Source organism: Microcebus murinus, chromosome 18, assembly GCF_040939455.1.
Source record: "Microcebus murinus isolate Inina chromosome 18, M.murinus_Inina_mat1.0, whole genome shotgun sequence".
In the NCBI taxonomy this organism is placed as follows: domain Eukaryota; kingdom Metazoa; phylum Chordata; class Mammalia; order Primates; family Cheirogaleidae; genus Microcebus; species Microcebus murinus.
The window spans coordinates 49325426-49352408 of record NC_134121.1 but is presented as its reverse complement, the minus strand read 5'-3'; the positions used below and the strand labels follow the sequence as shown (position 1 = coordinate 49352408).

The following is a 26983-nucleotide window of genomic DNA, read 5'->3' as shown; positions in this document are numbered from 1 at the left end:
ATTTCAACTTTTTCAGACTTTGACCCCTTCCATCTTCGTTCTGGGTCAAAGGTTTTTCTATTGTGGGGCATTTCAAGAAGTTCTGAAATGTTTTTCTTCTAGAGGCACTGTTTGAGGAAGTAAGGGCTCAGGGCAGCCAGTGTTGCAGCTGCCTCCACTACTCAGCTGGCTGTGGGAGCCAGGGCAGGTGTCCTAACCTCTCTGAAAGTTCTGTTTCTCTCTGGTAAAATGGGGATAATATTAATGAAAGTACCTGACTCATAGGTAAAGGAGATATGAGAAGTGTTATAAACCTTCAGTAAATATTAGCTACCAGCCTGGGCACAGTGACTTACTTAGCATTTTCACAGCTCTTCCACATGCTTCTGGGTCTGGTCCCCCGAACTGAGCATGTGCAACAAAACACAGTGGGACTGTCACCAAAGTTCCGCCCTTGGCCTCGAGGCCACATCAGAAGAACAAGGATGAGAGGTTTGAGGAGAAGGTAAACGAGGAAGATGCGTGCTACTGGCTGAAAAAACACCATCATCCTTCTGAGCACAAGTGCAGAGCTTTTATTTTATTTTATTTTGAGACAGAGTCTCACTGTGTTGCCCAGGCTGGAGTGCTGTGGTGTCAGCCTAGCTCACAGCAACCTCAATCTCCTGGGCTCAAGTGATCCTCCTGCCTCAGCCTCCCGAGTAGCTGGGACTACAGGTACTCAACACCCTGCTCAGCTAAATTTTTTTTTTTCTTTTTCTTTTTTTTTTTTTTTAGAAGAGACAAGATCTCACTGCCTCAGCCTCTGGAGTAGCTGGAACTACAGGCATATGCCACCACTTTGGGAAGCCAAGGCAGGAGGATCACCTGAGCCCAAGAGTTTGAGAGCAGCCTGGGCCACATAGCCAGATGCAATCTCTACAAAAAATATTAGAAAAATTAGCCAGGTATGGTAGTGTGTGCCTATAGTCACAAATACTCTAGAGGCTGAGGCAGGAGGATGCCTTGAGCCTGGGAGTTGGAGGTTGCAGTGAGCTATGATGTTGCCACTGCCCTCTAGCCTGTATGACAGAGCAAGATTGTGCCTCAAAAGAAAAAGAAAAAATGCCTTTCAGTTATAGTCTTTGGATTTAAAAGTACTCCCTGCACACTGGCAGCTGCCAGGAAGGGAAACCGCCCAGGCCTCCCTGTCTCCTCCCTATTGCCCCAGGAATTAAAGGGGTTCAAAGCTGGGAGCTGTGAAGAGACTGGGGTCTCAGGCTGTTAACAGTTCAATTTCAACCTCATTGTGGATCGATGGCTTGCAGGGGGCGGGGGCAACCACAGAACCTAATCAGTGTCGGGCAGATTGCTTTTGAGCAATGTTTAACATTTGCTCACCAACCAGCCAACTTAAAAACAAACTTCTGGATCCAAACCCAACGATAAGCTGGAAACTGCATGTACTTTAAACCAAAGTCACTTTTTGTCTCTAAAACTTGTTTGCTGATCTCTAGATAAACCATGACCGTTTTTTCCCCCCCAAAAATTATTCCTGGCAGGTCATTTCTCCGTGAACTTATGACAAACCAGTTACAGTTTCCTCTTATTTTAGCGAAGTTGATTTCATCTTGGATAGAAAGGAGGAGGAAAGGAGAGGGAGGACACAAAATAATGCCGTATTGTTGTTTATTACTATCATTGTTACTGTCACCACTGCTATGGGGACATCAACCCCATCTAACGGACAGAGGGTTCCCCAGCACCTCTGAATTTCGACATCTAACACACCCTCAGGAGGAGCCCTGACATCCTGGTGAACAAGTGTGGGGTAAATGATAGCAGGCTAAGGGGATTTGTAGCTTATTAAACATTTAGTATCCAGAGAATTCTGATTGAGGTCGGCCTGGGGCAAGTCCCTGGTGGAATGCCACAGGGCTCACTCTTCATGCTCCTCCCACTGAATATTTTTATTAATGACTTGGATGAAGACTCTGGTGACTTTCTGATTAAATCCACAGATGACTCAAAGCTAGGAGGGAGCAGTTAGAGGAGAGAATCAACCATCCAAAAGATCCACAAGGTGCTGCCCTGTGGGTAGATGCCATTACCCACCCTAAAGAGCAGAGGAAAGGTAGGAAAGCTAGGAGACACCTGAGAAGGTAACTCCCACGTGCAGCTCACTCTGCAACTCCCAGGAGGAGCCTAACTCAGCCTCCCTTGCAGACCCTGGAGGCCTGGGCCAGGTTTTAGTCTCTCTTTGGGAGCCCATCTTGGTGCCCGCAGGAATGAGAGATGCTATCTCTGCCGAGAGATGCTATCTCTGCCGAGAGATGCTGTCTCTGCGGTGCTCCTCGCTGTTTCGCCCTGGGGGGGGCCTCCCTAGAGGACACTGACCTGCTATTTCCTGGGCCTCGTCTGGAGCCCCCTCCCTCTGATCTGCAGCCACAGTTAGTGCTCTGTTTCCTCTCTCTCATCCCCTCAATAACACTAACTGGAAAGAGAAAATAGTGGGGAAGCAGATTGCTTCACCCCCCCCCCAAAGATCTGGCATTTCTGCACACGACTGTGGCTTAGCACAAGGTGTTCCTGTGACAGGCTGCGTCCCAGAAGGGGTCCTGAGCAAGGGTTGTCAGAAAAACAGAGGATGCCCAGTTACATCTGAATTTCAGATAAACAAGTGATTTTTTGGTGTGTCCTGTGCTGCAGGAGTTTGTACTAGAAAAGTTACTTTCCTGTAAATGAAATTCAGCTGTGACTGGTGTCAGGTGTTTCTGTTTGCTGAATCTGGCTGCCCTGCCCTGAGTGTGTCCCACAGGTCAGAAGTGACTGTCGGGGGCCCCCAGGAGCCCTGGCCTGGGGTGGCAGCTGCTGGCTGGCACGCCTCCCACCAAGGGGAGAGCGGGTGACCAGCTGCGAATGTCATTGGATGCTGCTGCTGCCTGGCCAGGCCCCTTCCAAGGTACAGCCCCCAAACCAGCACATACCTCCTCCTTGGGTGCTCAGTTTCCTTTTTTTGTTTTGTTTTGTTTTGTTTTGTTTTTTAATATACCCCGGCCAGAGTGCAATGGCATCATTGTAGCTCACTGCAACCTCCAACTCCTGGGCTCAAGCGCTCCTTCTGCCTCAACCTCTCGAGTAGCTGGGACGACAGGTGTGTGCCATGATGCCTGGCTGATTTTGATTTTTTGTCTTTTTGGTAGACACGGGGTCTCACTCTTGCTCAGGCTGGTCTTGAACTTCTGACCTTGATCGATCCTCCTGCCTCGGCCTCCCAGAGTGTTAGGATTACAGTCGTGAGCCATGGTACCCGGCCCATGTACAAGTTTTGTGTGGACATGTTTTCATTTCTCTTGAATATATCCGTAAGAGTGGAATTTCTGCTGGGTCATATGGTAACTCTATTTTTAACTTTTTGAGGAACTGCCAAATTATTTTCCAAAGTGCCTGTAACCATTTTACAGTCCCACCAGCAGCGTATGGCAGTTCCAGTTTCTCCACATCCTCACCAATCTCATTGTCTGTTCTTTTGATTATAGCTATCCTGGTGAGTGTGAAGTGGTATTGCATTGTGGTTTTTATTTGCAATTCCCTAATGACTAATGATATTGAGCATCTTTTTATGTGCGTATTGGCCATTGTTTATCTTCTTTGAATAAAAGTCTGTTCAAATTCTTTGCCAATTCTTTTTTTTTTTTTTGAGAAAAGGTTTTCCTCTGTTGCCCAGGCTAGAATACAGTAGTATGATCATAGCTCACTGTACCCTTGAACTCCTGGGCTCAAGTGATCCTCCTGCCTCAGCCTCCCAAGTAGCTGGGGCTACAGGTGGACACTACCATGCCCAGCCAATTTTTTCTATTTTTGTAGAGATGGGATCTCGCTATGTTACCTTGGCTGGTCTTAAACTCCTGGCCTCAAGCCATCCTCCTGCCTCAACCTCCCAAAGTGCTTGATTACAGGCATGAGCCACCTCTTTGCCAATTTTTTTTAATGGCTGTTTTTTTATTGTTGAGTTATGAGAGTTCTTTATATATTTTGGGTCCAAGACCCTTATCAGATTATATGATTTCTAAATATTTTCTTCCATTCTTTGAATTACCTTTCACTTTCCTGACAGTGTCCTTTGCAACAAAAAAATTTTTTAATTTTGATAAAGTCCAACCTGTTTTTTATTTTGTTGCTTACACTTTTGTGGTTTTGAGAAGAGAACACACAAACACTTGTTTTTGCTTCAGTGCCCAGAACATGGTGCTGCTCTTGCTAGGCCAGTGCACAGGCCACTCAGGGCCGAAGAGAGCAGGTCCCTTGGGCCCTCGGGTCACTGCGAGGTTGATCTGCTATCAGGGCTGACAACCCCATTAAGCTCAGGAGGCACAGTGCCAGGGCCCATGAAAACAAATGTTTTTAATCCAAAGAATAAAAAAAAAACTATTTTAGGTCAAAAAAAATTGTAATATGTAATATCAACATATTCTTATTTATACCAATACAGTTGTAAAATATAATTGTTAATTTCTTTTTTTATGGAGGAAGGGGCCTACACAGGCAGAAATGCCTATGGCTATGAGTCACAATACAACTGTGTCCCCTGTCACTGGAGGGGGCCTCCAGCAAGGGATGGAACAGCACAGACCCCTCGCAATGTCCTTGCCTGCCTGCCTCCCTTCTGCCAGGCCACCTGCCTTTGTGGGGGGCCAGGCTGGGGTGGGAGGGCAGCACGTGGGTGGGCATTGAAGAAAGGGCATTGAGACCCTCCCCTCGGGCTCACACAGCTGCCCGCGGGAGCCCCAGTTCCGATGGGCCAGGCAGAGGCCAAAACCAGACCAACAGCTAATGTTACTATTGTTCAGTCATGACAATTGATGCTGTTGTTTTGTTGTCATTATGTTCTTATTGTGCTCTGCTGCTGAGGCGTGCTTTCAAGTGCTGGCTCAAGTGCAGTGGGTAGACAGGTGTATTATTCCCATCTGATAGGTGAGAAACACGAGCCTCAAAACGCCGAAGCAATTGAACTGCAGAGAAGGGATGGGAACTGTGAGCTTCTGATTCATTTGCACGTTAGTACATGTACATTCCCTGGCTGGGGTGTGTCCCCAACCCAGGGGATGGGGATTAGTCTGCTCATCACGCCTCCAAGATTAATGAGACCCACGGCCACAGGCTGGGAGAAGTGGCCATGAATCACATTTCCGATCACCATAGTCATGAAATAGACGAGGGGCCAGTGGTGCCTGGTGCCAGTGGCTCGCTGATGTTTGCTGCCAGCACCACCCTTCCTCCACCCACCTCACCCCCAGCTGCTCAGAGAAACCACTTCCTGAGGTTTATTTCAGCAGGCAGCTTTTTAATGCAGTTAATGAATCGCTGTGATTTGGGTCTGTGTTACTTCCCCGGCACTTGAACACTGGAGCGCAGCGTGTAGAAATGGCACGTCCGTCCCCCTTCGATGCCATTTGGCTGAGGAGGAGGAGAAGAGGCAACACGGTGGGAGACACAGGGGCCTGGGTGAGCTCGTCAAGCCTGGTGGGTGCTCCTGGGGTCCTGAGCCCGGGCGATGGAGGAGTCAGTCTCTGGACTAGTTACCAAGGAGCCAAATCAGTCTTGGGGTACCTGTGGTTCCCCCACCACCTGGATCAAGGAATCCACTAAGGACAGGGGGAAGAAGGGCCCACACACAAACAAAAATCCACACAATTTATTATTTTTTTAAAAGGCTAAACAGAAAACATTCCATGGACATATTTTTAATTTTTAATAAGACATTAATAATTTACAAATAAAGAGTAAAGAGCATGACCATCTTTTCAGTTAATAAAATGAAAGATGGAGCCCATATGCTTCAGTCTGATGAGAGAGGAGGAGGAGATTTCCTCTTTGGGAAGAGAGAGAGAGAAGACAGACGGACGCACAAAGAGGGATGGAGGAAGCCTCCGTGAGGATCCACAAATCCGGGGAAGGACCTGACCTGTTGCCCCGGCTCCTGGGCCCCCTGCGCAGGTCACCCTGCAGCACTGTCTGGGCAGGGGAGGGGTGGGGACAGCAGCCATTCCAAATGGTTTTCGATACCCTGAGCTTCTTAATAATACATTCGCAAGATTTAAAAACTGAAAAGGTTTACAATAAAAAGTGCACTGAAAACTATAAACATCACTGAGAGACAGTAAAGAAGACTCAAGTAAATGGAGAGAAATGTTGTGGGCAGAATACTCCATGTTGTTAGGATGTCAATTCTCCCCAAACTGATTTATAGATTCAATGTGATTCCAATTGAAATCTCAGAAGGCTTTTTATTTTGGTAGAAATTGACAAGCTGATTTTAAAACTCCTATGGCAATGCAGAGGGTCCAGCATGGCCCCAGTGACTGGAAAGGAAGGATGACATTTGAGGACAAACACTCCCTAACTTCAAGGTGTGTTGGAAAGCTACAGCAATCAAAACAGAATGGCACATGCCGGGCACGGTGGCTCACGCCTGTAATCCTAGCACTCTGGAAGGCCGAGGCGGGTGGATCACTCGAGGTCAGGAGTTCGAAACCAGCCTGAGCAAGAGTAAGACCCCGACTCTACTAAAAATGGAAACAAATTAATTGGCCAACTAAAAATATATTTAAAAAAAAATTACCAGGGCATGGTGGTGCATGCCTGTAGTCCCAGCTACTCAGGAGGCTGAGGCAGGAGGATTGCTTGAGGCCAGGAGATTGAGGTTGCTGTGAGCTAGGCTAACGCCATGGCACTCTAGCCCAGGCTACAGAGTGAGACTCTGTCTCAAAAAAAAAGAAAACAAAAAAAAAAACCCAGAGTGGTACTGTGTAAAGACTGACAAGTGAATCAATGGGACCGACAAGTGAATCAATGAGACAGAATCAGGACTCCAGAAATAAACCCACAAATATGTGGACAACTGATTTTCGACAAAGGTACAAAGGCAATTCACAGAAATGGTGCTGGAACAATTAGACATCTTTATGCAGAAAAAAAAAAGAACATTGGTCCATATCTTGCATCCCATACAAAAGTTAACTCAAAATAGATAACAAATCTAAATGTAAAAATATGGGGGTAAATCTTTGTGAACTTGGGTTAGGCAAAGCTTTCTTAGATGCAGCACCAAAAGAATGATCTAAAAACTAAAAATCAATAAGTTACACCTCATTTATTAAAATTAAAACTTCATCTTATCAAGAGACATTGTTGCCCTGGCACAGTAGCTCACACCTGTAATCCTAGCACTCTGGGAGACCGAGGCGGGTGGATCGCTCAAGGTCAGGAGTTCGAAAAGACATTGTTAAGGGGATAAAAAGATATGCCACGAACTGGGAGAAAATATTTGCAAATATTTTATAGAGGACTTGGATCTAGAATATGATACTAAGAAAACAAACAACCTAAAAAAAAAAAAAAAAAACAACCTAATTAAAAATTAACCAAAAGATATTAACTGACACATAGTTGGCAAATAAGCACATGAAAATATGTTTAATATCATTGCTCATTAGGAAAATCCAAATTGAAACCATAATAAGATATCACTACTCCCACCACTAGAAAGGCTAAAATTAAAGCCTGAGCTGTCAAGTGTTGAGGATGTGGAACAACTGGAACTCACACAGATTGGGGGTGGGAATGTCAAATGGCATAACCAGTTTGGAAAATAGTTTGGCAGTTTCTTAAAACATTAAACATATACCATCATTTCTCGGCCTTTTGGCTAAGATCAAGTGTAGTAAACATATACCCACCATATAACCCGGCCACTCTATTCCTAGGTATTTACCCAAGAGAAGTGAAAGTCATGTCCAGACAAAGGTTTGTTCATAGCTGCTTTATCTGCATTAGCCCCCAACTGGAAACAACCCAAATGTCCCTCAATAGGTAAATGGAATTGTGGTATATTCACACAATGGAATGCTGCAGCAATAGAAAGGAATGAAGTATTGCTATATACAGTAACATGAAGGAATCTCAAAGTAATTTTGCTGATTGAAAGAAGACAGGCCAAAACAAATTATAATAATAATAAAAGAGTACATATTAGACCAGGTGCGGTGGCTCACGCCTATAATCCTAGCACTCTGGGAGGCGGAGGCAGGAGGATCATTTGAGCTCGGGAGTTCTAGACCAGCCTGAGCATGAGCGAGACCCCGGCTCTACTAAAAACATAGAAAGAAATTAGCTGAACAACTATATATAAAATTAGCCGGGCATGGTGGCACATGCCTGTAGTCCCAGCTACTCGGGAGGCTGAGGCAGGAGGATGGCTTGAGCCAAGAGTTTGAGGTCGCTGTGAGCTAGGCTGATGCCACGGCACTCTAGCCTGGGCAACAGAGTGAGACTATGTCTCAAACAAAAACAACATTTTTTTTTCATGGAGATGAGGTCTCACTGTGTTAACCCAGGCTGGTCTGGAACTCCTGGGCTCAAGTGATCCTCCCCCTCCCAGCTCAGCCTCCCCTAAGTTCAGGAACTATAGGCATGAGCCCACATCTAGCCATGATTCTTTTTCTTCTTCTTCTTTTTTTTTTTTTTTGGCAAAGCAGACCTTTTTTCCATAGAGTACAATTTATCAATCTGGAATTGATTCTGGTACATGGTGTGAATTGTGGGGTATACTTTTTCTGCTTTTTTTAAATATTTATTTTTGAAATGCAGCTCTATTTTTTCATGGTATTCTACAAGTATTAGAATTGTGTGTAAAACAATTACTGTTTTAGAAGTAATTTAGAGCTTGGAGCCGTGGGGTCTGGGCATTCATCACTGTTGCTTGAATATCACTTTGAGATGCAAAAGTTGCTTACTCTACAACTCCTAAAAGTTACATTGAAGCCAAAATCTATTTAGTTACTCATGGTGTTCCCTTTTTTTTTCCCCACTCAAATAAAAATTTGGTAGATGGGTGGGGGAAAGTTCCAGTAGGAAGATAGCTTATAGTGGATAACGGGGAACACAAAACAGCAACAAAAAATGAGGGCACTCCAGGCAGGGAGCATCGCTGGCGAAGGCACAAATGTTACCAGAAGTTTGGCACTTGTCCCTGAGCCCGCATCAGAAGAACAAGGACAAGTGGCTTGAGGGGAAGGAAAAAGAGAAGTTTATTGATAAGGAAAGAGAAGTTTGGCAGACTCACTTCTCAAAGTACCAAAGTCCTGCTTCCGAGCAGTACTGAGTTTTAAAGGTTCTGATCAATCCTATCTTCGGCTAAAACAATCTCATGACCTCCGCCCAGATTAATCCCATCTTCGGCTAAAATGATCTCATGACCTCCGCCCAGACAATTCCCTGGAGCCATCTCCCGTGGCACAAAGGACAAAAGCCATTCCCCTGCCCCTCCGGACCCCTGGCCTGAGGCAGGGATGCAGGTCCTAGTTCCCAAAAAGGAGTGCGGGATGTTTTAGTGAGACATGAAACAATTTGCCATTTTTTCGAGCCATTTCTTCTGTTACATATTCCACCCCCCTGTCAGTATTACCTTTCCAAAACTATGGGAGGAGGGGCGACTACTCTGTTACACAAACACATGAAGCGTTCTGGGAACTAGAAATTCTGTCAACCAGATTGTAGGGGCCAGGAAGGCAGTGGTGAAAGACCGGGCTGGAAACGTGAGCAAGGGCTGAATTTTGGAGGGTTGTAAATAGACTTTTTACGGAGGGCAGTGGGGAGCCATTACAAGGTTTCAAACAGGGAGGTGAAAGGAACTGATTTCTGTCTTAGAAAGCTCCCCGTGCCCCAGTATAGCACACATATGTTTGGGGGTGCAGGAGGTGTGGACACCTCATGGGGCTGCCTAAGTTATCTCCAAAACCCACTGGGGAGGCCAGGAGAGCCTCCCAGGTCCACTGAGTTCCAAGTTCAGCAGGTCTCTCTGGCAGACTTTGTGATATGGGGGAAGAGTCAGCCCAAGAAAGTTAGGGGACCCAGATTAACGCTGAGTGGAAAGAGCCCCCTTTGGGGGGAGCACAGGAAAAGCAGAGGGATCCTGCTGGGTGTCCAGGGAGAGAAGCCCTGTGGGTGGAGGCAGAGTGGAACCCCGCACCCCACTTGAGAAGGGCCCCCCAAGCCCAGGCGGGACGGAAGGGTCAAGAACGCTGAGGTAAATGTCACTCATACCTTGTTTTTTCCCTAAAGAAACTAAACAAAGCGACTATTGCACTCGGTGGCCCCTCAGGAAGGCCAGTCATTTCCTGAGGAGATATCGGGCCAGCCCAGGCCTCATTGTTCCTGGTTTCCAGCAATGGCCGCCATTACCTGACCTGGGACACAGCCGGTCTCTCTGCAGCTGCCTGGGGAAGTTACCAGAGTGGTTTCTGCTTTTCACAGGGCAGTTTTCTTATCTGCGGCCGGCCGTGTGGGAAGCGCCTTCTGCCTAAGAGGCATGGCCCGAAGGCAGAACTAAGTGTCCCTGGCAGTCTCCGTAGCTCAGGATGCCGCCGGGGTGGGCCCGAGGGGGCAAGATGCAGCTCGGAGTCCTGCTGACACTCCTGCTCTGTGAGTTTTTACTCTCTTCCCACCTCACTCTGACTCTCTGAGAATCGGAGCTTCTGAGTTCAACGTATTTCTTCTGTCTCTTCCAGGTTCAAGCCTTGAGGGTCAGGAAAACTGTAAGTCTGATGTTTCTACTGTAAAGCTCATTCTTTATTTTCTGTGATTCTTAAAACGCGTGTTAAATTGTTTGGGTTTGATGTTTGAAACAATTGAAAAAGACATTCCAATTGAGAACTAAAAGTTTATTCCATTTTGACATTTTTAGAAGAGCTTAGAAAAAAACCCCTTATTCTAAGCCAAGTTCTTTTCCTTCTTCTTTTTTTTTTTTAGGAACAGGGTCTTGCCCTGTCACTCAGAGGAGTGCAGTGATGTGATCATAGCTCACTGCAGACTTGAACTCTTGGGCTTAAGCCATCTTCTATCCTTGTACTTTAGCCTTCAGCCTCTCGAGTACCTGGGACTATAGGCTGGCACCACCACACCCAGCTAATTTTTAAAAATCTTTTTGCACGGTTGGGATCTCACTAGGTTGCCCCAAGTGATCCTCCTGCCATGGCCTCCCAAAGTGATGGGATTATAGGCATGAGCCACCACACCCAGCCTAAACCAAACTCTAATCAGCATGTTTTAGAGATAGCATATGTTTTCTAGACCCCAGTGAATTGTTGTTGGCTAAGATTGGGGAGGGGATAAGAAATGAGTGATTACGTAATTTTTTATTGTTCTACCATCACTACTTCTTTTCATAGCCTAACCTATTCCCAATTGTTTTTATTTACAAATGAAATATAATCAATTTGTCAGACACAGAAGACAGACCATAGTTTAAATTGTTGCTACAACTATTTTTTCTCCTAAATGATCAAAAACATATACTAGGTCTCATTTCCCATGTGCCTGTGAGGATATGATTAAATCTGCAATCTTTTGTGCTCCCACACAGGGAAGGGGCGGGTGTGCTGCCTATCTTTGCAGTCTGGTTTATGGTCCAGTTAAGAGCTGATTTTGTGGGCCAGGCACTGTGGCTCACGCCTGTAATCCTAGCACTCTGAGAGGCTGAGGCGGGAGGATCGCTCAAGGTCAGGAGTTCGAGACCAGCCTGGTGCACCATCTCTATTAAAAACAGAAAGAAATTAATTGGTCAACTAAAAATATATAGACAAAATATTAGCCAGGCATGGTGGCGCATGCCTGTAGTCCCAGTTACTTGGGAGGCTGAGGCAGAAGGATCGCTTGAGCCCAGGAGTTTGAGGTTGCTGTGAGCTAGGCTGACGCCACAGCGCTCTAGTCTGGGCAACAGAGTCAGACTCTGTCTCAAAAAAAAAAAAAAAAAAAAAAGCTGATTTTGTGCCGGCACGGTGGCTCACGCCTATAATCCTAGCACTCTTGGAGGCCTAAGCAGGAAGATCAATAGAGGTCAGGAGTTCGAGACCAGCCTGAGCAAGAGTGAGACCCCGTCTCTACTAAAAAATAGAAATAAATTAGCTGGACAACTTAAAATATGTAAAAAAAAAAAAAATTAGCCTGGCATGGTGGCGCATGCCTGTAGTCCCAGCTACTCGGGAGGCTGTGGCAGGAGGATCACCTGAGCCCAGGAGATTGAGGTTGCTGTGAGCTAGGCTGACAACACAACACTCTAGCCCGTGCAACAGAGCAAGACTCTGTCTCTAAAAAAAAAAAGAGCTGATTTTGAACCTTTGTCTTGAGATAAGAGGGTTTTGTTCTGCTTCATCTGGGCCCACATGAATGCAGGGGCTCAGTTGGGTCTGGGGGCTGGGAAAGGAGGGAGAGACCACAGAATACTCACTATCCCCTTGTCAGAAGTCACTTCAATCGGCAAAGAACGGGAGTGAGTGGGTTGCAGGCAAATTGCACAGTTCTTTGGCAGTGAGTCCCCGGGCAATGCTCGATGGTTGAGCTGAGTCTCAGGGCAGTGCTGGGTGGGGTAGGCTAGTTGGCTACTGGCACAGCCGGTCTGCCAGGCTTCTCTGCCCAGTGTTTCCTTGGGCATCAGATTCCCATGGAGGCAGGACACCTGGTATCTTCATGATCATCCTGCTTGACTGATGGTATTGCTGAGATCTGAAGTAACTGGCTTGACCATGCACGTGGGCCAGTTATCGGGGCATCAGCCCTAGAACCTCCATTCTCTGAGCGGAGACCCGACCATCTGTCTGGAGCCATGGCCCCGATCTAGTCCTCAAGACCAGTTTCCTTTTTTTTTTTTTTTTTTTTTCTTTTATCCAGATGAATTGGTGTAGGAATTTTTTTTGAGACAGATTCTCACTTTGTTGCCCAGGCTAGAGTGAGTGCGTGGCATCAGCCTAGCTCACAGCAACCTCCATCTCCTGGGCTCAAGCGATTCTACTGCCTCAGCCTCCTGAGTAGCTGGGACTACAGGCATGCGCCACCATGCCTGGCTGATTTTTTTGTATATATATTTTTAGTTGGTCAATTAATTTCTTTCTATTTTTAGTAGAGAAGGGGTCTCGCTCAGGCTGGTTTCGAACTCCTGACCTTGAGCAATCCGCCCGCCTCGGCCTCCCAGAGTGCTAGGATTACAGGCGTGAGCCATCGTGCCCGGCCAAGACCAGTTTCCTTTGCCTCTTTGAGCTTTCCCACCAATTTTCCCAATCTGTAAAATGGGGAGGAAAACAGAACCTATGGCAGGGAGTGGTGTGAGGCTGAGACTGGGTAAAGAAGGTGACTCACCTACTGGGCGTGCAGGGACAGATAAATGATACTGATGTTTACTATAGGGTCCCAGCCCACCTTGGCAATCACAGCTCCTACACCACCCACTCTCCCTCTGTCCTCTCCAACCTGTGTGCCCCCAGCTCTTGCCCAGACCCCACACCCCATCCTGCAGACACCCCCTGCCTTGGGGCTCCTGCTCCTCTGGCTCTGACCTCCCGTTTCCTAGAAAGGACTTGAAGCAGGGAGAGAAGGCTGCCTCCTCAGGCCCCTGCCTAGTTTTACCCTCAGGGAAACTGAGACTCGTAGGCCACAAGGCGCAGTGCAGGGCCAACACGGGTTCGCAGAGGGGCTGGGACCAGGTCTCCCCCCTCGGGCCTCCCCAGACGGGCGTTTGCGGTGCATGGCCTGCCAGCATGCTCTGTGTCCCTACTCTGAGCCTGCGGCTGAGGTCCTCGACCAGCCTTGGCCCTCTCCCTTCCTCCTAGCCCGGGACTCCTCGGCCCCTCAACCTTCCCCCAGCCGCAGCCCCACCCCCGTCCTCAGGAGATGACCTCAGCTCCGTCTTCACCTAGAAAACAGTCCGTCTGGAGGGAACTCCCTCAACTTCCCGCCTGGGCCTGGCTCCAGGCTTATCTGCCTCCCCACCCATCCTCCCAGGGTCTCCGCAGGCTGCAGAGGGACGTCCACCCGAGGCTGATCAGGGCCGCCGGGCAGCTGGGCTCTGAGCCCGTCCCTCCCCCACCGCGGCTTTCAGACTCTCCAGCCCCACTTCCAGTACTTTCCCTCAGGCTGCAAGCATGGTCCGTAACTCTTGCTTTTTTAGGAGAAAGAAAAAATCCAACAACCCACCCCCTCCATTTATGTCGTGTCCCCCTATCTAGCCATGTCCTTTCTCAGGTGAACGTCTCCACAGGCCAGTTCGTAATCGAGGTACTTCTTCACCTCTCAGTCCTCACCTGATGGCAGCCTGGTTCATCCCTCCAACCCCCCAACCCCCTGCCATCGGGTCTCCTCTCACTCAGGGGCCACCAAGGAGCACCTGGTGCCAAATGCAAGGAACACGTAGGGCCCTTGGCTCACTAGACCCCTTTGCTGCCCCAGACTGTGGGTCACGCCCCGAAGCCTCCTTTCTTGACCTTCTAGATCCTCTTCCCCAGGGAGACTTTGACTTTCTCCTGTGTCTGAACCCCACCTCTGGTCTCTGCAGGCTCCTGATCGTATCCTCTCTGGAGCCCAACACCCCCTCTACACCTCCACAGGCCCCTCCCCAAAGCCACATCTCCCACCCAGATCCAGCCCTGGCCTCTGCCCTGGGCCTCAGCCGTACGTGTACGTAACCTGGGGCCAGACCTTGATGTCTCCTCCCAGTGTCCTACAGGCCCCTCAAACCCAGCTGTACCTCTGGGACTTTGTCTTCCTCCCTTGTCTTTTTCTGGCACTTTCTAATTTAGTTGGTGGCACCCACATCCTCCTGGGAACCTAATCCAGGAACCTTATCTTCCATTCTTTCAATCTCATATCCAATCAAACAGGTCTGATTTTTTTTTTTATTGTGGTAAAATACGAATAATATAATATTTATTATTAGTGACAGTACATTCACAGCGTTGTGCAACCGTCACCATTGCCCATCTCTAGAACATTTTCATCAGCCCCAGAACTGAGTCCTTTTGAGTCCACTCAAGCAAGCATCTCCGGTGTGTCCCTTCCCCGATCCCCGCTGGGCGCGACCCTGCTAGCTCAGGCCTCAGCTTTCACTGGAACCAGCCCAGGCTGTTTACTGGCCTCAGTCTCTCCCCCGGCTGCAGTGATGTCTCTAACACTCCTGTCCTGTGCTGTCACGCCCCTCCTGGAGACCCTCGGGACAGGCCCCCACTGGTCAGCACGAGGCCCTCATTCTGGCACTGCAGACCGGGCCCCTGGCCTCTTCGGCCCCACACTCCGGTTCCCATAATGGACCGAGGCCGGAATGCACTGATTTCCCATGCCCCTGTGCCCTGGTACACGCTGTTCTCGTGCCCGCAGCACCCGGCCGCCTGTCCCCGGCCTGGCAGGCTCGGTTCAGGGGTCATTTCCCTTCAGACTTTCCTTGACCTCTCCTGGGCAGCCCTCCCCCTTGGCCTCACGGCTACCACGGGAGTCCAGACGTCTGGGTCCCACCAGCCTGAACTGTCCTGGACGGCAGGGATGATTCATTGGCCTAGCCCCCGACACGGGTGCGTGATACACGTCTCACTGATGCAAACCTGAGCTGAACGTGGAAGGGCTTGAGACTCAGAGGAGAAGACAGGTCAGCACGCTCTCTGCTGAGCGCAGACGTTCAGCAGGGTTGCCATGTTTCTCGGCTCCCTGTAATTTTCCTGACAGTGCTGGGTGGCCCCCTGCCTGCTCTTCTCTCTGAGTCATTTCCGGGTTGAGGGCCAGGTGGCTGGCTGAGTCACGGTGCTCTATCTTTCCAGGGACCATCAGCATCTGCCAACCAGTGGCCCTGAGGTGGAGGGAGGTAGGCCCGATCGTTTTAGCATTTGGGGATTGGTCGCTGTGGTCCCTGGCTGCCTTGTCTGTGCTGTGGTGACTTTGTAACTTTGGATCCTTCTCCATCGGCCTTCATCTCTCCAGGTGGAAAAGATCTGACCGCTTTAGGCTGTTGTGCGACACCATCCTTCATCCCAACACTTCTGAACCTTCCTGGGTTCAGTGAGGGAAGCTGTGGCCCCTGCTCTCAAAAAAGCACACGTGCACGCAATCGGAGGTGGCTTGCAGGCCTCCTAACTGCCCCCCCCACACCTCCCAGGGCCTGGGGTCCCCCAGGTCATGGACAGTCACTCTACTGCGTAAATAGTGAGACCTACGCACAGTTAATTCAGTTTGGCCGTGCTTGGACAATTTATTCAAAAAGAAGATAATGTTTTTCTGTACTATCAAAACAAGAATGAGGAAGAGATTTTGGAAGATTGGTTGGGTGGAGTATTTGTTATCTGTTGTTGCTTAGCAAATTACCCTACAACTTAGTGGCTTAAGACAACACACATTTACTCTTTCACACGTGGTTTTGAGGGTCTGGAATCCAGGAGTGGCTCAGTGGGTGGTGCTGGCTCAGGGTCCCGAGTTCCTGGTGTTGTGGGCCTTCCACAGGGCTGCTCGGTCATGGCAGCTGGCTTTGCCCAAAGCGAGGGATCCTAGAGAAGGAGATAGAGTGACCGGGTTGGAAGCTGCATTGTCTTTTATAACCTGATCTTGGAAGTGGCATGCCCGTACTCCTCCTAGAGTATTTTGTCGGTCACATAGACCCACCTTGGTATCACTGGGAGGCGACCACATACATATGTGACAAACAGAAGGCCAGGCTCCCTGGGGGCACTCCTGAACGCTGGCTACAGCAAGGGGAGCTGCTGGTCGTGGCGGTGGTAAAAGCTAGGCCTCAAGTCAACAATCTTTTGTGTTAGGATGAAGAGCTGGGACTCATACCTTCATAAATTTTATGAAATGATTTTCCTTTTCCCATCCTGCTCTCTCTTCTCCCTTGTCTGTTGCAGCTGACCATGATAATGTGATGTTCCTGCTGGTGGGACAGTTGAGCTCATTTCTTTAAGCAGATGCGTGTTAGAGTTGCTTAGAAAGACAGGATGGGCCAGGCATGGTGGCTCACGCCTGTAATCCCAGCACTCTGGGAGGCCAAGGTGGAAGGATAGCTTGAGGAGTTTGAGACCAGTCTGAACAAGAGTGGGACTCCCGTCTCCAGTTAAAATAGAAAAATTAGCCAGGCATGCTCCTATAGTCACAGATACTGGGGAGGCTGAGGCAGGAGGATCACTTGAGCCCAGAAGTTGGAGGTTGCTGTGAGCTATGATGACATCACTGCACTCTAGCTTGGGCGACAGAGTGAGACTCTGTCTCTTAAAAGAAAGAAAGAAAGAGGAGATGGAGGAAGTGCCCCATGGGTATCATCCTCGCTGAAGAAGCCACTTTGTGGTGCTTTAGACAAGTTTGATTTAAAATTGTTAAACGGCAATAGGGCTCCTATAAAAAAGAAATGAACGAGGTTGGTCAGCGGGAGGCCCAGGCAGGGATTGTGCTGAGTTGGGAAGAGCACAGGGAAGAGTTGTGAAATGCAGGCTGAGCTCTCTGTGGGCAGAAACTGTGCCAGCCTCACTCTGCTCTGAACCCCCAGCATGGGGGACAGTGCTTGGCACAGAGAAGCCCCCTGAAATGCTTGCAATGACCTGCACTAAGGAAGAAAGGCAGGGACTGTCAATAGGCGCAGGCGTCAGGCAGTGCACACACGGCCCTGCAGTCCTCTCAGCCACCTTGGCCCAGTCATTGTTCGAGATCAGAATACCAGGAAAGGCAAGTGTCAGCGTTCCCATTTTATAGGAAAAGAAGTGGTGGCCCCAAGAGGTTAAATAGCTCCCAGGATCACCCAGCTAAGGACCTTGGGATCAGGGTTTTGAGCCTGGGCGTGCTTGAGTCTCTTCTGTATCCAGGACTGTATTGTCATCCGGGGCATAGCCGGCCATGGCGGGCAGCTCACTCAGGACCGTGACAGTCAAGTAGCCTGATGACTCGTGTGGAGAACACAGTGGGATGAGCAAAAGTTGGGAGTCTGCAGAAGTCACTAGAAATTAACTTGGAAAATTAAAAAATGTTTTTTATCCTAGCACTCTGGGAGGCTGAGGTGGGAGGATCGTTCAAGGTCAGGAGTTCAAAACCAGCCTGAGCAAGAGCAAGACCCTGTCTCTACTGAAAATAGAAAGAAATTAATTGGCCAACTAAAAATATATATAGAAAAAATTAGCCGGGCATGGTGGCGCATGCCTGTAGTGCCAGCTACTCCAGAGGCTGAGGCAGCAGGATCGCTTGAGCCCAGGAGTTTGAGGTTGCTGTGAGCTAGGCTGATGCCACGGCACTCTAGCTCGGGCAACAGAGTGAGACACTGTCAAAAAAAAAAAAAAGATTGAGCCGGACGCGGTGGCTCACGCCTGTAATCCTAGCTCTCTGGGAGGCCGAGGCGGGTGGATTGCTCGAGGTCAGGAGTTCAAAACCAGCCTGAGCAAGAACAAGACTCCGTCTCTACTATAAATAGAAAGAAACTAATTGGCCAACTAACATATATAGAAAAAATCAGCTGGGCATGGTGGTGCATGCCTGTAGTCCCAGCTACTCAGGAGGCTGAGGCAGGAGGATCACTTGAGCCCAGGAGTTTGAGGTTGCTATGAGCTAGGCTGACGCCACGGCACTCACTCTAGCCTGGACAACAAAGTGAGACTCTGTCTCAAAAAAAAAAAAAGATTGATTATAATCCTTGATTCATAACATTTGCTCATCTTTGATCCAGGCATAGTTACCTTTTGTTTTATTTATGTGTGCATTTGTTTTTAATAATGTAATGAATTTACAATACCCTCCCATTCAACCCAAGAGCTAGAACATTACCAATATCTCTGTGTCTGCCTGCATGCTCTGCAGCCCATCCCCCTCTCCCTCCAAAAGTGACCACTGTGCTGATTTTTTAATATTAATCTTATATCCAGCCACCTTTCTAAACTCCACATTATTTCAAATAATTTGTAGACTCTTTGGGGTTTTTATATAGATATCATTATCATCTGCCTTTGGGAGTTTTAAACATTTGACTGCTCTATCCACTCAAAAATTTGAATAAGAAATTAAAAATTCCATAACTGCATTGTTCACACTCCTCAGAGGTAGAGGAGAGAGGAGGCTAACCAGACATAGTAGCTCCCAGGTCCGGATGCCAGTTGAACAGCCTCCTTGAGAATGGGCATGGTGGGATTTTGTGGAGAAGACATGTAGGGACTTGGGGGTTTTAAGAGGCAGAGGACATCTGGTTTTAAGGTCATGGGCTTTAGATACGTTTTCTCCCAGACCCCTTACATATCATCCTTTTTTTTTCTAGCCATGTATAGACCATGAGATGTTTGAGGTATTTTTCTGACAGGAATTTGGAAAGTAAATATTATATAGTACTGATCAAGCCCAGATCCATGTTCTTGGAAAAGAAAACCACAGGGAAAGTAGTGGTTTGAGGTACATTAAGGCAGCAGTCTCCAATATTTTGGTGCCTGGGGCCGGTTTCCTGAGAGATGATATTTCCACAGACTTTGGTGGGGGGAGGGGAAGCTCAGGCGGTGATGTGAGCTGTGGGGAGCAGCTGTAAATACAGACAAAGCTTTGCTCTTTGCCTGCAGCTCACCGGGCCGCTCACCTCCTGCTGTGTGGTGGGTTCCTGAGTTTCAGGGAAGACAATTTTCCCCTGGGGTGGGGGCCGGGGTGTGAAGCTCAGGTGGTGATGCAGCCTGGTTCCCAACAGGCCAGGGACCGGACCAGTCTGCGGCCGGGGCGTTGGGGACCGCAGCATTCAGGGGTATAACTAGGATACAGGTGGGCTACAGAAGGACCTACAGGCAGGGCCAAAAAGATTCTCAACAAATAGACCTACCCTGGTCTGCTCTGAAGCTTGGACAAAAGTCCTGACCACTCAGCATGGTCCAGAACCTTCTAGTCTGGAAATTTTTCAGAGCAGTGGCCCCAACCAGCCAAATGACAAAAATACTAATTAAAATAGCTAGAGAGCGTTGAGTTTTAAGCAATCCATCTTTAAAAAATTTTTTTTTATTTTTGAGACAGAGTCTCACTCTGTTGCCCAGGTTAGAATGCAGTGGCGTCAGCCTAGCTCACAGCAACCTTAAAACTCCTGGGCTCAAGCAATCCTCCTGCCTCAGCCTCGCAAGTAGCTGGGACTACAAGCACCAGCCACCACACCCGGCTAATTTTTTCTATTTTTAGTAGAGATGGGGGTCTTCCTCTTGCTTAGGCTGGTCTCGAACTCCTGACCTCAAGTGGTCCTCCCCACTTCAGCATCCCAGAGCGTTAGGATTACAGGTGTGAGCCACCATGCCCAGCCTTAAGGAATCCATCTTCCCATCAGCTTGCTACTATCAATTAGCCTCAGAATGTGATCTCTAGTTAGCTGAATGCTACTGACAGGCTATGGTTGCTTGGTATAAGCCAGTGAGTGCTGGAGGACTCAGCCAGAAGTGCTGTGCTTGGCTAGTTGCCCCCAAGCCTGGTTTCTGGCAGAGGCTGGGTAGCTGGTTGAGGATCATGGCTGCACTGGGTGCTTGACCAGAGATCCCTGGCCTCGGTAGAGGAGAACCTGTGCTCTTTTTTCTCAGTACCAGGTAGGGGTGGAAATGCAAGTAGCTGCCTCTGAAATAGTTTCAGGTCCTCACCATCTGGCGAGGCCTCTGAGACCATCACGTAGAAAACACCAGCTGGGGCTGTGCTAATTCGGTACAGCCTGGGTGGGGAAGAAGGGTTCCCGGACGTGACCATCTGGTTTCAGATTGGAGGTAGCTGTCATTTATTAAGCACTTACTGGGCACCAGGCACTGTACCGGGTGCTTTCTGGCTACTCTCCTGTAAGTCTCTTGCAAAAACCTAATGAGGTATTATTACCCCATCTTACAGATAAGGAAACTGAGCTCAGAGACTTTAACCACCCAAGGTCACACAGTAAACGTTGAGCCAGGACTTGAACACTTGTCTGCCTGAATCCTATGCTCCCTCAGGGGTCGTGCTGTGGCAGCTCACAGGCTGCTTCCGTCTTATATCTGTCACGCTCTGCCACCTTGTCTCGATGAGGCAGCCTAGTACTGACTGCCTCATGCTTGACCCACTATGCACAGTTATTATCCGCCTGCCCCGCCATGTGTGGACATTTGGGGTCCCTGGACTGAGTGCTGCCTGGGATGTGACAATGCCCCGTGTGATGTGCTGAAGGTCACCAGGATGATGCAACTGAGATAACAGGTGTGTCTGCCCTCCTTCCCTTTGCGTTTAGCTTTCACCATCAACAGCATCCACATGAGCAGCCTGCCCGACTGGACGGTGCCCAACGGGCAGAACCTGACCCTGCAGTGCGTCGTGGACGTCAGCACCACCTCGCACGTCACGCCTCAGCAGCTGGTGCTGTTCTATAAGGACGACGTGCTGTTTCACAACGTCTCCTCCAGGGAGAGCACCGAGAGCTTTTTTATTCCCCAAGCCCGCGTCTATGACTCGGGGACTTACAAATGCACTGTGGTGCTGAACAACAAGGAGAAGACCTCTCAGGAGTACCAGGTGTCGGTGAAAGGTGAGTCCTTGGCATTGGACAAAGACAAGCAGAGGTAGCAACATGCACAGCACACCGCGGCGTGAATAATAACTGAATGAATAACAACGCTGCACCTCCCCTCCCCCCACCACCCCCTCACTCATCCGCTTGGCACTTTCCTAACGTGAAAATGCAGGCATTTGATGCGTTCCCAATAAGCCAGGCTATTTCCAACCTCCCTGCCTTTGCACATGCTGTTCCCTCTCCCAGGAACACCTTCTTCATCTCATCCTCTCGTCAACCACAGTTTCTTCTTCAAGACTCCATTCAACGATTTCTTCTCTGACACTTTCCAGAACAAAATTGATCTCCTCCAGGGTACCAGTCCTTACGGCTCTTAGGCTTTCTCTACCTTCAGTGGTGTCTGTGGCTATAAAGGCGACAGCGATGTCTGTGTTGAGATACAGGATTCTGCAGTCGCCCTGCCTGGGTTCCAATCTGCGCAGGTCCTTTAACTGCTCTAAACTTCCAAATCCTCATCTGGAAAATAAGATAACAATAATACCCAGTCCAGGAAGTTATCGAGAGGGTTAAAGGCGTCATGTAAGCAGAGAGCTTAGCATTGTTTCTAGCACCTAGTGAGTTCCCAGTAAATGGCGGTTTGCTATTTCACTCCACATTGCAACTATTTCTCATATATCCGCCTGTTCTTCTGGACTACTAAACCAGGAGAAGAGAGGTGGTGTTTGGTTTACATTCATTCATTCATTTAGAGACAGAGTCTCACTTTGTTGCCCAGGCTAGAGTGAGTGCCGTGGTGTCAGCCTAGCTCACAGCAACCTCAAACTCCTGGGCTCAAGCAATCCTCCTGCCTCAGCCTCCCGAGTAGCTGGGACCCTGCCCGGCTAATTTTTTCTATATATATATATTAGTTGGCCAATTAATTTCTTTCTATTTATAGTAGAGATGGGGTCTTGCTCTTGCTCAGACTGGTTTCCAACTCCTGACCTCGAGCGATCCGCCCGCCTCAGCCTCCCAGAGTGCTAGGATTATAGGCGTGAGCCACTGTGCCCGGCCTTGGTTTACTTTTATACCCCAAACAAAGAATCTGGCTCATAGTAGCTACTCAATAAGTGTTTGTGGAATAAATTAAAGTCAATCCTAGCCTGTGGTTAGCATTCAATCAGTTACAGCAACAATCACAGTAATACTAACAAATACTGGCTGCTTTTTCTCCTTTAAATTGTATGAATTGGGAATCTGATTGTATTGTCTTCCCAATGGGATTATAAACTATTGAAAGTGCCAACCCCATCTTTGGCATATTTTATATTTTTTGAAGTACCTGGTACTGTGCTGGGCACACACATGCTAAGTAATTGCCTGATAGATAGCACTGGGTATTCAGGGGGCAAAAAGTCAACCATGGTGACTCGGCCGAGGGAGGCTTGTGCCACTAGGTGAAACTGGTACTAATGGATTTTCTCTTTCCCCAAAGGAGTGCCCAATCCCAGGGTGACACTGGACAAAAGGGAGGCCATAGAAGGCGGGTTCGTGATGGTCAATTGTTCTGTCCTGGAAGAAAAGGGCCCCATACATTTCACAATTGAAAAACTTGAACTAGATACAAAAATTGTCAAGCACAGAAGAGAGAAGACGTCTCGGGACCAGAATTTTGTGATGCTGGAATTTCCTGTTGAGGAACAGGACCACGTTTTAATATTCCGCTGTCAAGCGAGGATCATTTCTGGGATCCACATGGAGATCTCAGAATCCACCAGGAGTGAACTGGTCACCGTGAGGGGTCAGAGTCCTGCTCCCCTATTCTTCATTCTTTGTGGTTTCTGGTGTGGTGTGAGGAGAAAGCCCAGAGCTGGGAGGGGGCTGGGCCTTTGGGCTGGGCTGCTGCTCTCAGGACCTGTTCTTTTATCACTTTAAGTCAGTATTTTCCAAGATTTCTTTGACCATGAAACAGTTAAAATATATATAATTTACCAAGCAAAAGTTTCACCAACAGTTCTTACCCTTAATATGTATGATGTATTTTGCTATTTTTTTAGCCTACTCTATTCTAGTTTTTTAAAACACTGGCCATGACTCACTACTACATTGATGCATCGTGTGACCTGCAGTTTGGAAACCATGGGTTTAAGCCATTGAGGGCCAGACACCAGGAAGTGGGGCGGGAGGCAAGAGGGGCTGGGTCCTCAGCTTTAGATAAACAAATAGCAAGCTGAGAAATGCTCTCAGGAGAGAAAGTGGCAACGATAGAGGGAAGCCTAGAAGAGTCTAGACAAACTGCAGGACGGGTAACCCGCAGTTTCTGGGACCTGGCACAGCCTCATGTAAATAGACTGAAAGGGCTCCAAAGTAGGAGCCCTAAAGTTTGTCATAAATGGCCCCCTTCTTTGGGCACTTCACACCCCTGCCCATGTGTGTGTAGAATTTTTAGGAAAAAAAATGGTAGCATACAAAGTATAGAGTCACCATCATTCACAGTACCACAATTCAGAGAAAACCACTCACATGGTCCTCTAGACTGTTTCTACAGATATTTATATGTTAATATGCAGAGAGTTTTTGTTTTTACAAAAGATGGGGAACTATCACACTATTTTATAACTTTTTAAAAACTTAATATATATTATGAGCTTTAGTACATATCAAGTAAAGTATATCTACCTCATTTTTTTTTTTTTTTAGACAGAGTCTCGCTTTGTTGCCCAGGCTAGAGTGAGTGCCGTGGCGTCAGCCTAGCTCACAGCAACCTCAATCTCCTGGGCTCAAGCAATCCTGCTGCCTCAGCCTCCCGAGTAGCTGGGACTACAGGCATGCACCACCATGCCCGGCTAATTTTTTCTATATATATTAGTTGGCCAATTAATTTCTTTCTATTTATAGTAGAGATGGGGGTCTTGCTCTTGCTCAGGTTGGTTTCGAACTCCTGACCTCGAGCAATCCACCTGCCTCGGCCTCCCCGAGAGCTAGGATTACAGGCGTGAGCCACCGCACCCAGCCTAGATCTATATCATTTTAAGTGGCGAATCAGAATTCTACTGTAGGAATGTGCTATCATTTATTTACCTCATATTGTATTTATGGACATTTAGGTATTTTCCCAATTTCTGCTCTTAGAACAATCCTTCAGTGCAGATACTTGTACTTATAACTTGTGTACTTTTGCAAGTATTTTATTATTAAGACTATTATTTAAGTTGTTCATTCCCAGCAGTGAAATTGTTGATTCACATGTTTTTGTGCATTTTCAATATTGACAGATATTATCAAACTTCTCTCAGAATGGTTGAATATTTCCATCAAAAGTGATGCTAGTGTTTATTTTCCCACATCCTTACCAACACAGGGTATTATCAATAGTTTACTATTTTTGCCAATCTAATTGAGGTGCAGTGATATAGCATTGTTGTTGTGATTTGTATTTCTTTAGTTTTAAGTGAGGTCAAGTCTATTTATAAGTTTTTCTTTTACGTTTTTTTCCCATAAACTGCCTATCCATTACTCTTTACCCATTTTTATTGTTCTCAATTGAGTCAAGCCCTTTATAAATTAGAGATTAGCTCTTTGTCAGCGGTACTATGCAAATATTTTATGCAAACTTTTTCCAAGTTTGTCATTTGTCTTTGTATTTTATAAGTTTTTCCTTGCAGAAGTTTTTAATCTTCAGTCAGTCATATTTATCTACCTTTTTTCTTTGTGGTACCTCAGTTTTGTGATTCACACCTAAGTGTCATCCACACTTCCAAAGCATTAAAGGAAAATATGCACCTATGTCTTCTTTTACTATGTCTGTGGTTTCTTTCTTTCTTTTCTTTTCTCTCTTTCTTCTTTTTTTATTTCTGCATTTAATTCTCTGGTGCATCTTGAGTTAATTTCGGTATAAGAAAAAAACCCTTCAGTTCTTAGTAAGCTACCCCAGAGGGCCTAAAAGTTGATTGTCCTAAAAAAATGCCTTCCCTTTTTTTTACTTTTACTTAAGAAAGTAGGCTATTTTTTGATGATAGCTTTTTATTATGAATCTAAATGACTTTATAATTTTAAAAGCCACTAATAAATAGTAAAGTATTATATCCCTCTAAATTCACTTTTTACATTTCTAATGTCCCTACTCTATATTTTGCATAGTCACAATCTGTGTATGTATTCCAGTTTATGCTCTGGGTTTGTTTTTTGTTGAATATGGGAACAAAAGTTAAGGACTAAGCCCTACCTCCCTGAAGATCCCACACTCTGGTATCTGATCTCTGTTTTATTAAAACTGTTTTTCAAAGTGCATGAATCATGAAATCAATGAAGTGAGTCATGGCCAACATTGTAAAAAATGAAATAGAATAGATAGAAGCCACTTTTGGGAAACACATGGTTATTTAAATATTCATTCCATGGAGCATATTTCAAAAGTTGTCTCTTTTGAAACCTTTAAAATCTTTGTGCCGAAACACCAAGTTTCCTGAAATGGTATGAGAAGAGCCTAGAAAATTTGTGGTGGTCAGGAGGAAGAGTCACTTCTAACTTCTGTGGTTATTTCTTCTCCCCCCCCCAACCTTTTTTTTTTTTTGAGACGGAATCTTGCCACCTGGCCTAGAGTGCCGTGGTGTCAGCCTAGCTCACAGCAACCTCAAACCCCTCCTGGGCTGAAGTGAATCTCCTCCCTAGCCTCCAGAGTAGCTGGGACTACAGGCATGCACCACCATGCCTGGCTAATGTTTTCTATTTTTAATAGAGGTGGGGTCTAGCTCTTGCTCAGGCTGGTCTTGAAGTACTGACCTCAAGCAATGCTCCCACCTCAGACCTCCCAGAGTGCTAGGATTATAGGCATGAGCAACCGCACCTGGCCTTCTGTGGTTATTTCTGAGGTCATCTGAAGAAGATTCTGCAGACGAGCTCTAGAGAAGGTGGGAAGCTTAAGGAGTCAGATAATTGCGGTTAAGAGGATGGCTGAAGATACAAAAATGAGTAAGAAGGGAGAGAGCATCAGAGCAGCTTAGGTGAAGGTTTTAGAGAGGAAAGATTGAATTTTTAAAATTAGGAAAATCAGAAGTTGGAAAATGGGGCACCAGCAAGAAGGGCAGAAGAGTAGGGGGTGCCTTCCCGTGGCCCAGATTTGAAACTGAGTCCAACCAAGTTGTCCTCTTCTCTTGTAGAATCCTTCTCTGTTCCCAAGTTCCATGTCATCCCCACCGGAATGATCACAGAAGGAGATCAGCTGCACATTAAGTGCACCATTCAAGTGACGCCCCTGGCTCAGGAGTTTCCAGAAATCATAATCCAGAAAGACAAGGTGATTGTGGCCCACAGCAAACACAGCGAGGAGGCCACCTACTCGGTCATGGCCATGGTGGAGCACAACGGCAACTACACGTGCAAAGTGGAGTCCAGCCGCATATCCAAGGTCAGCAGCATCGTGGTCAACATAACAGGTAGGCCGCTGCGGGAGGGCGTTGGCCTATGGCAGGGCAAGAAGCTACTGTGCTAGGATCCAGGGTGGCCGAGGAGAGCTGATACGTTCTCTGCCCCTGCTTGTCCGAATGAATGTGCTCAGGCGGGGCTTTGGTGCTCGTGGGGAATAGTCAGTGCTGAGCGAGAAAGCAGCGTGTGTGGTGGTTGAGGGTGCAAGCTCTGGTGCCGAATCCCAACCCTGCCCATCATTGCTTCTGTGACCTTGGGTGAGTTATTGAACCTGCCTCAGTTCTGAGAGATGGGGCTATTGAT

At 47.5% G+C, this 26983-nt stretch overlaps 1 protein-coding gene across 3 annotated transcripts in view; it reads left to right on the top strand.

Moving 5' to 3' along the window:
* Positions 1–26983, top strand: part of PECAM1 (platelet and endothelial cell adhesion molecule 1) — a 68126-nt gene that overhangs the window by 4777 nt on the left and 36366 nt on the right. For 2 of the 3 annotated variants that reach the window (XM_075994683.1, XM_075994681.1), the window contains exons 3-6: positions 10527–10553; positions 20999–21292; positions 22752–23057; positions 26416–26691. In XM_075994683.1, coding sequence (XP_075850798.1) covers positions 10527–10553; positions 20999–21292; positions 22752–23057; positions 26416–26691 — 903 coding nt within the window. Of the gene's footprint in view, positions 1–10126; positions 10441–10526; positions 10554–20998; positions 21293–22751; positions 23058–26415; positions 26692–26983 lie in introns of those variants that run through there. The other variant, XM_075994682.1, reaches the window with a different exon arrangement.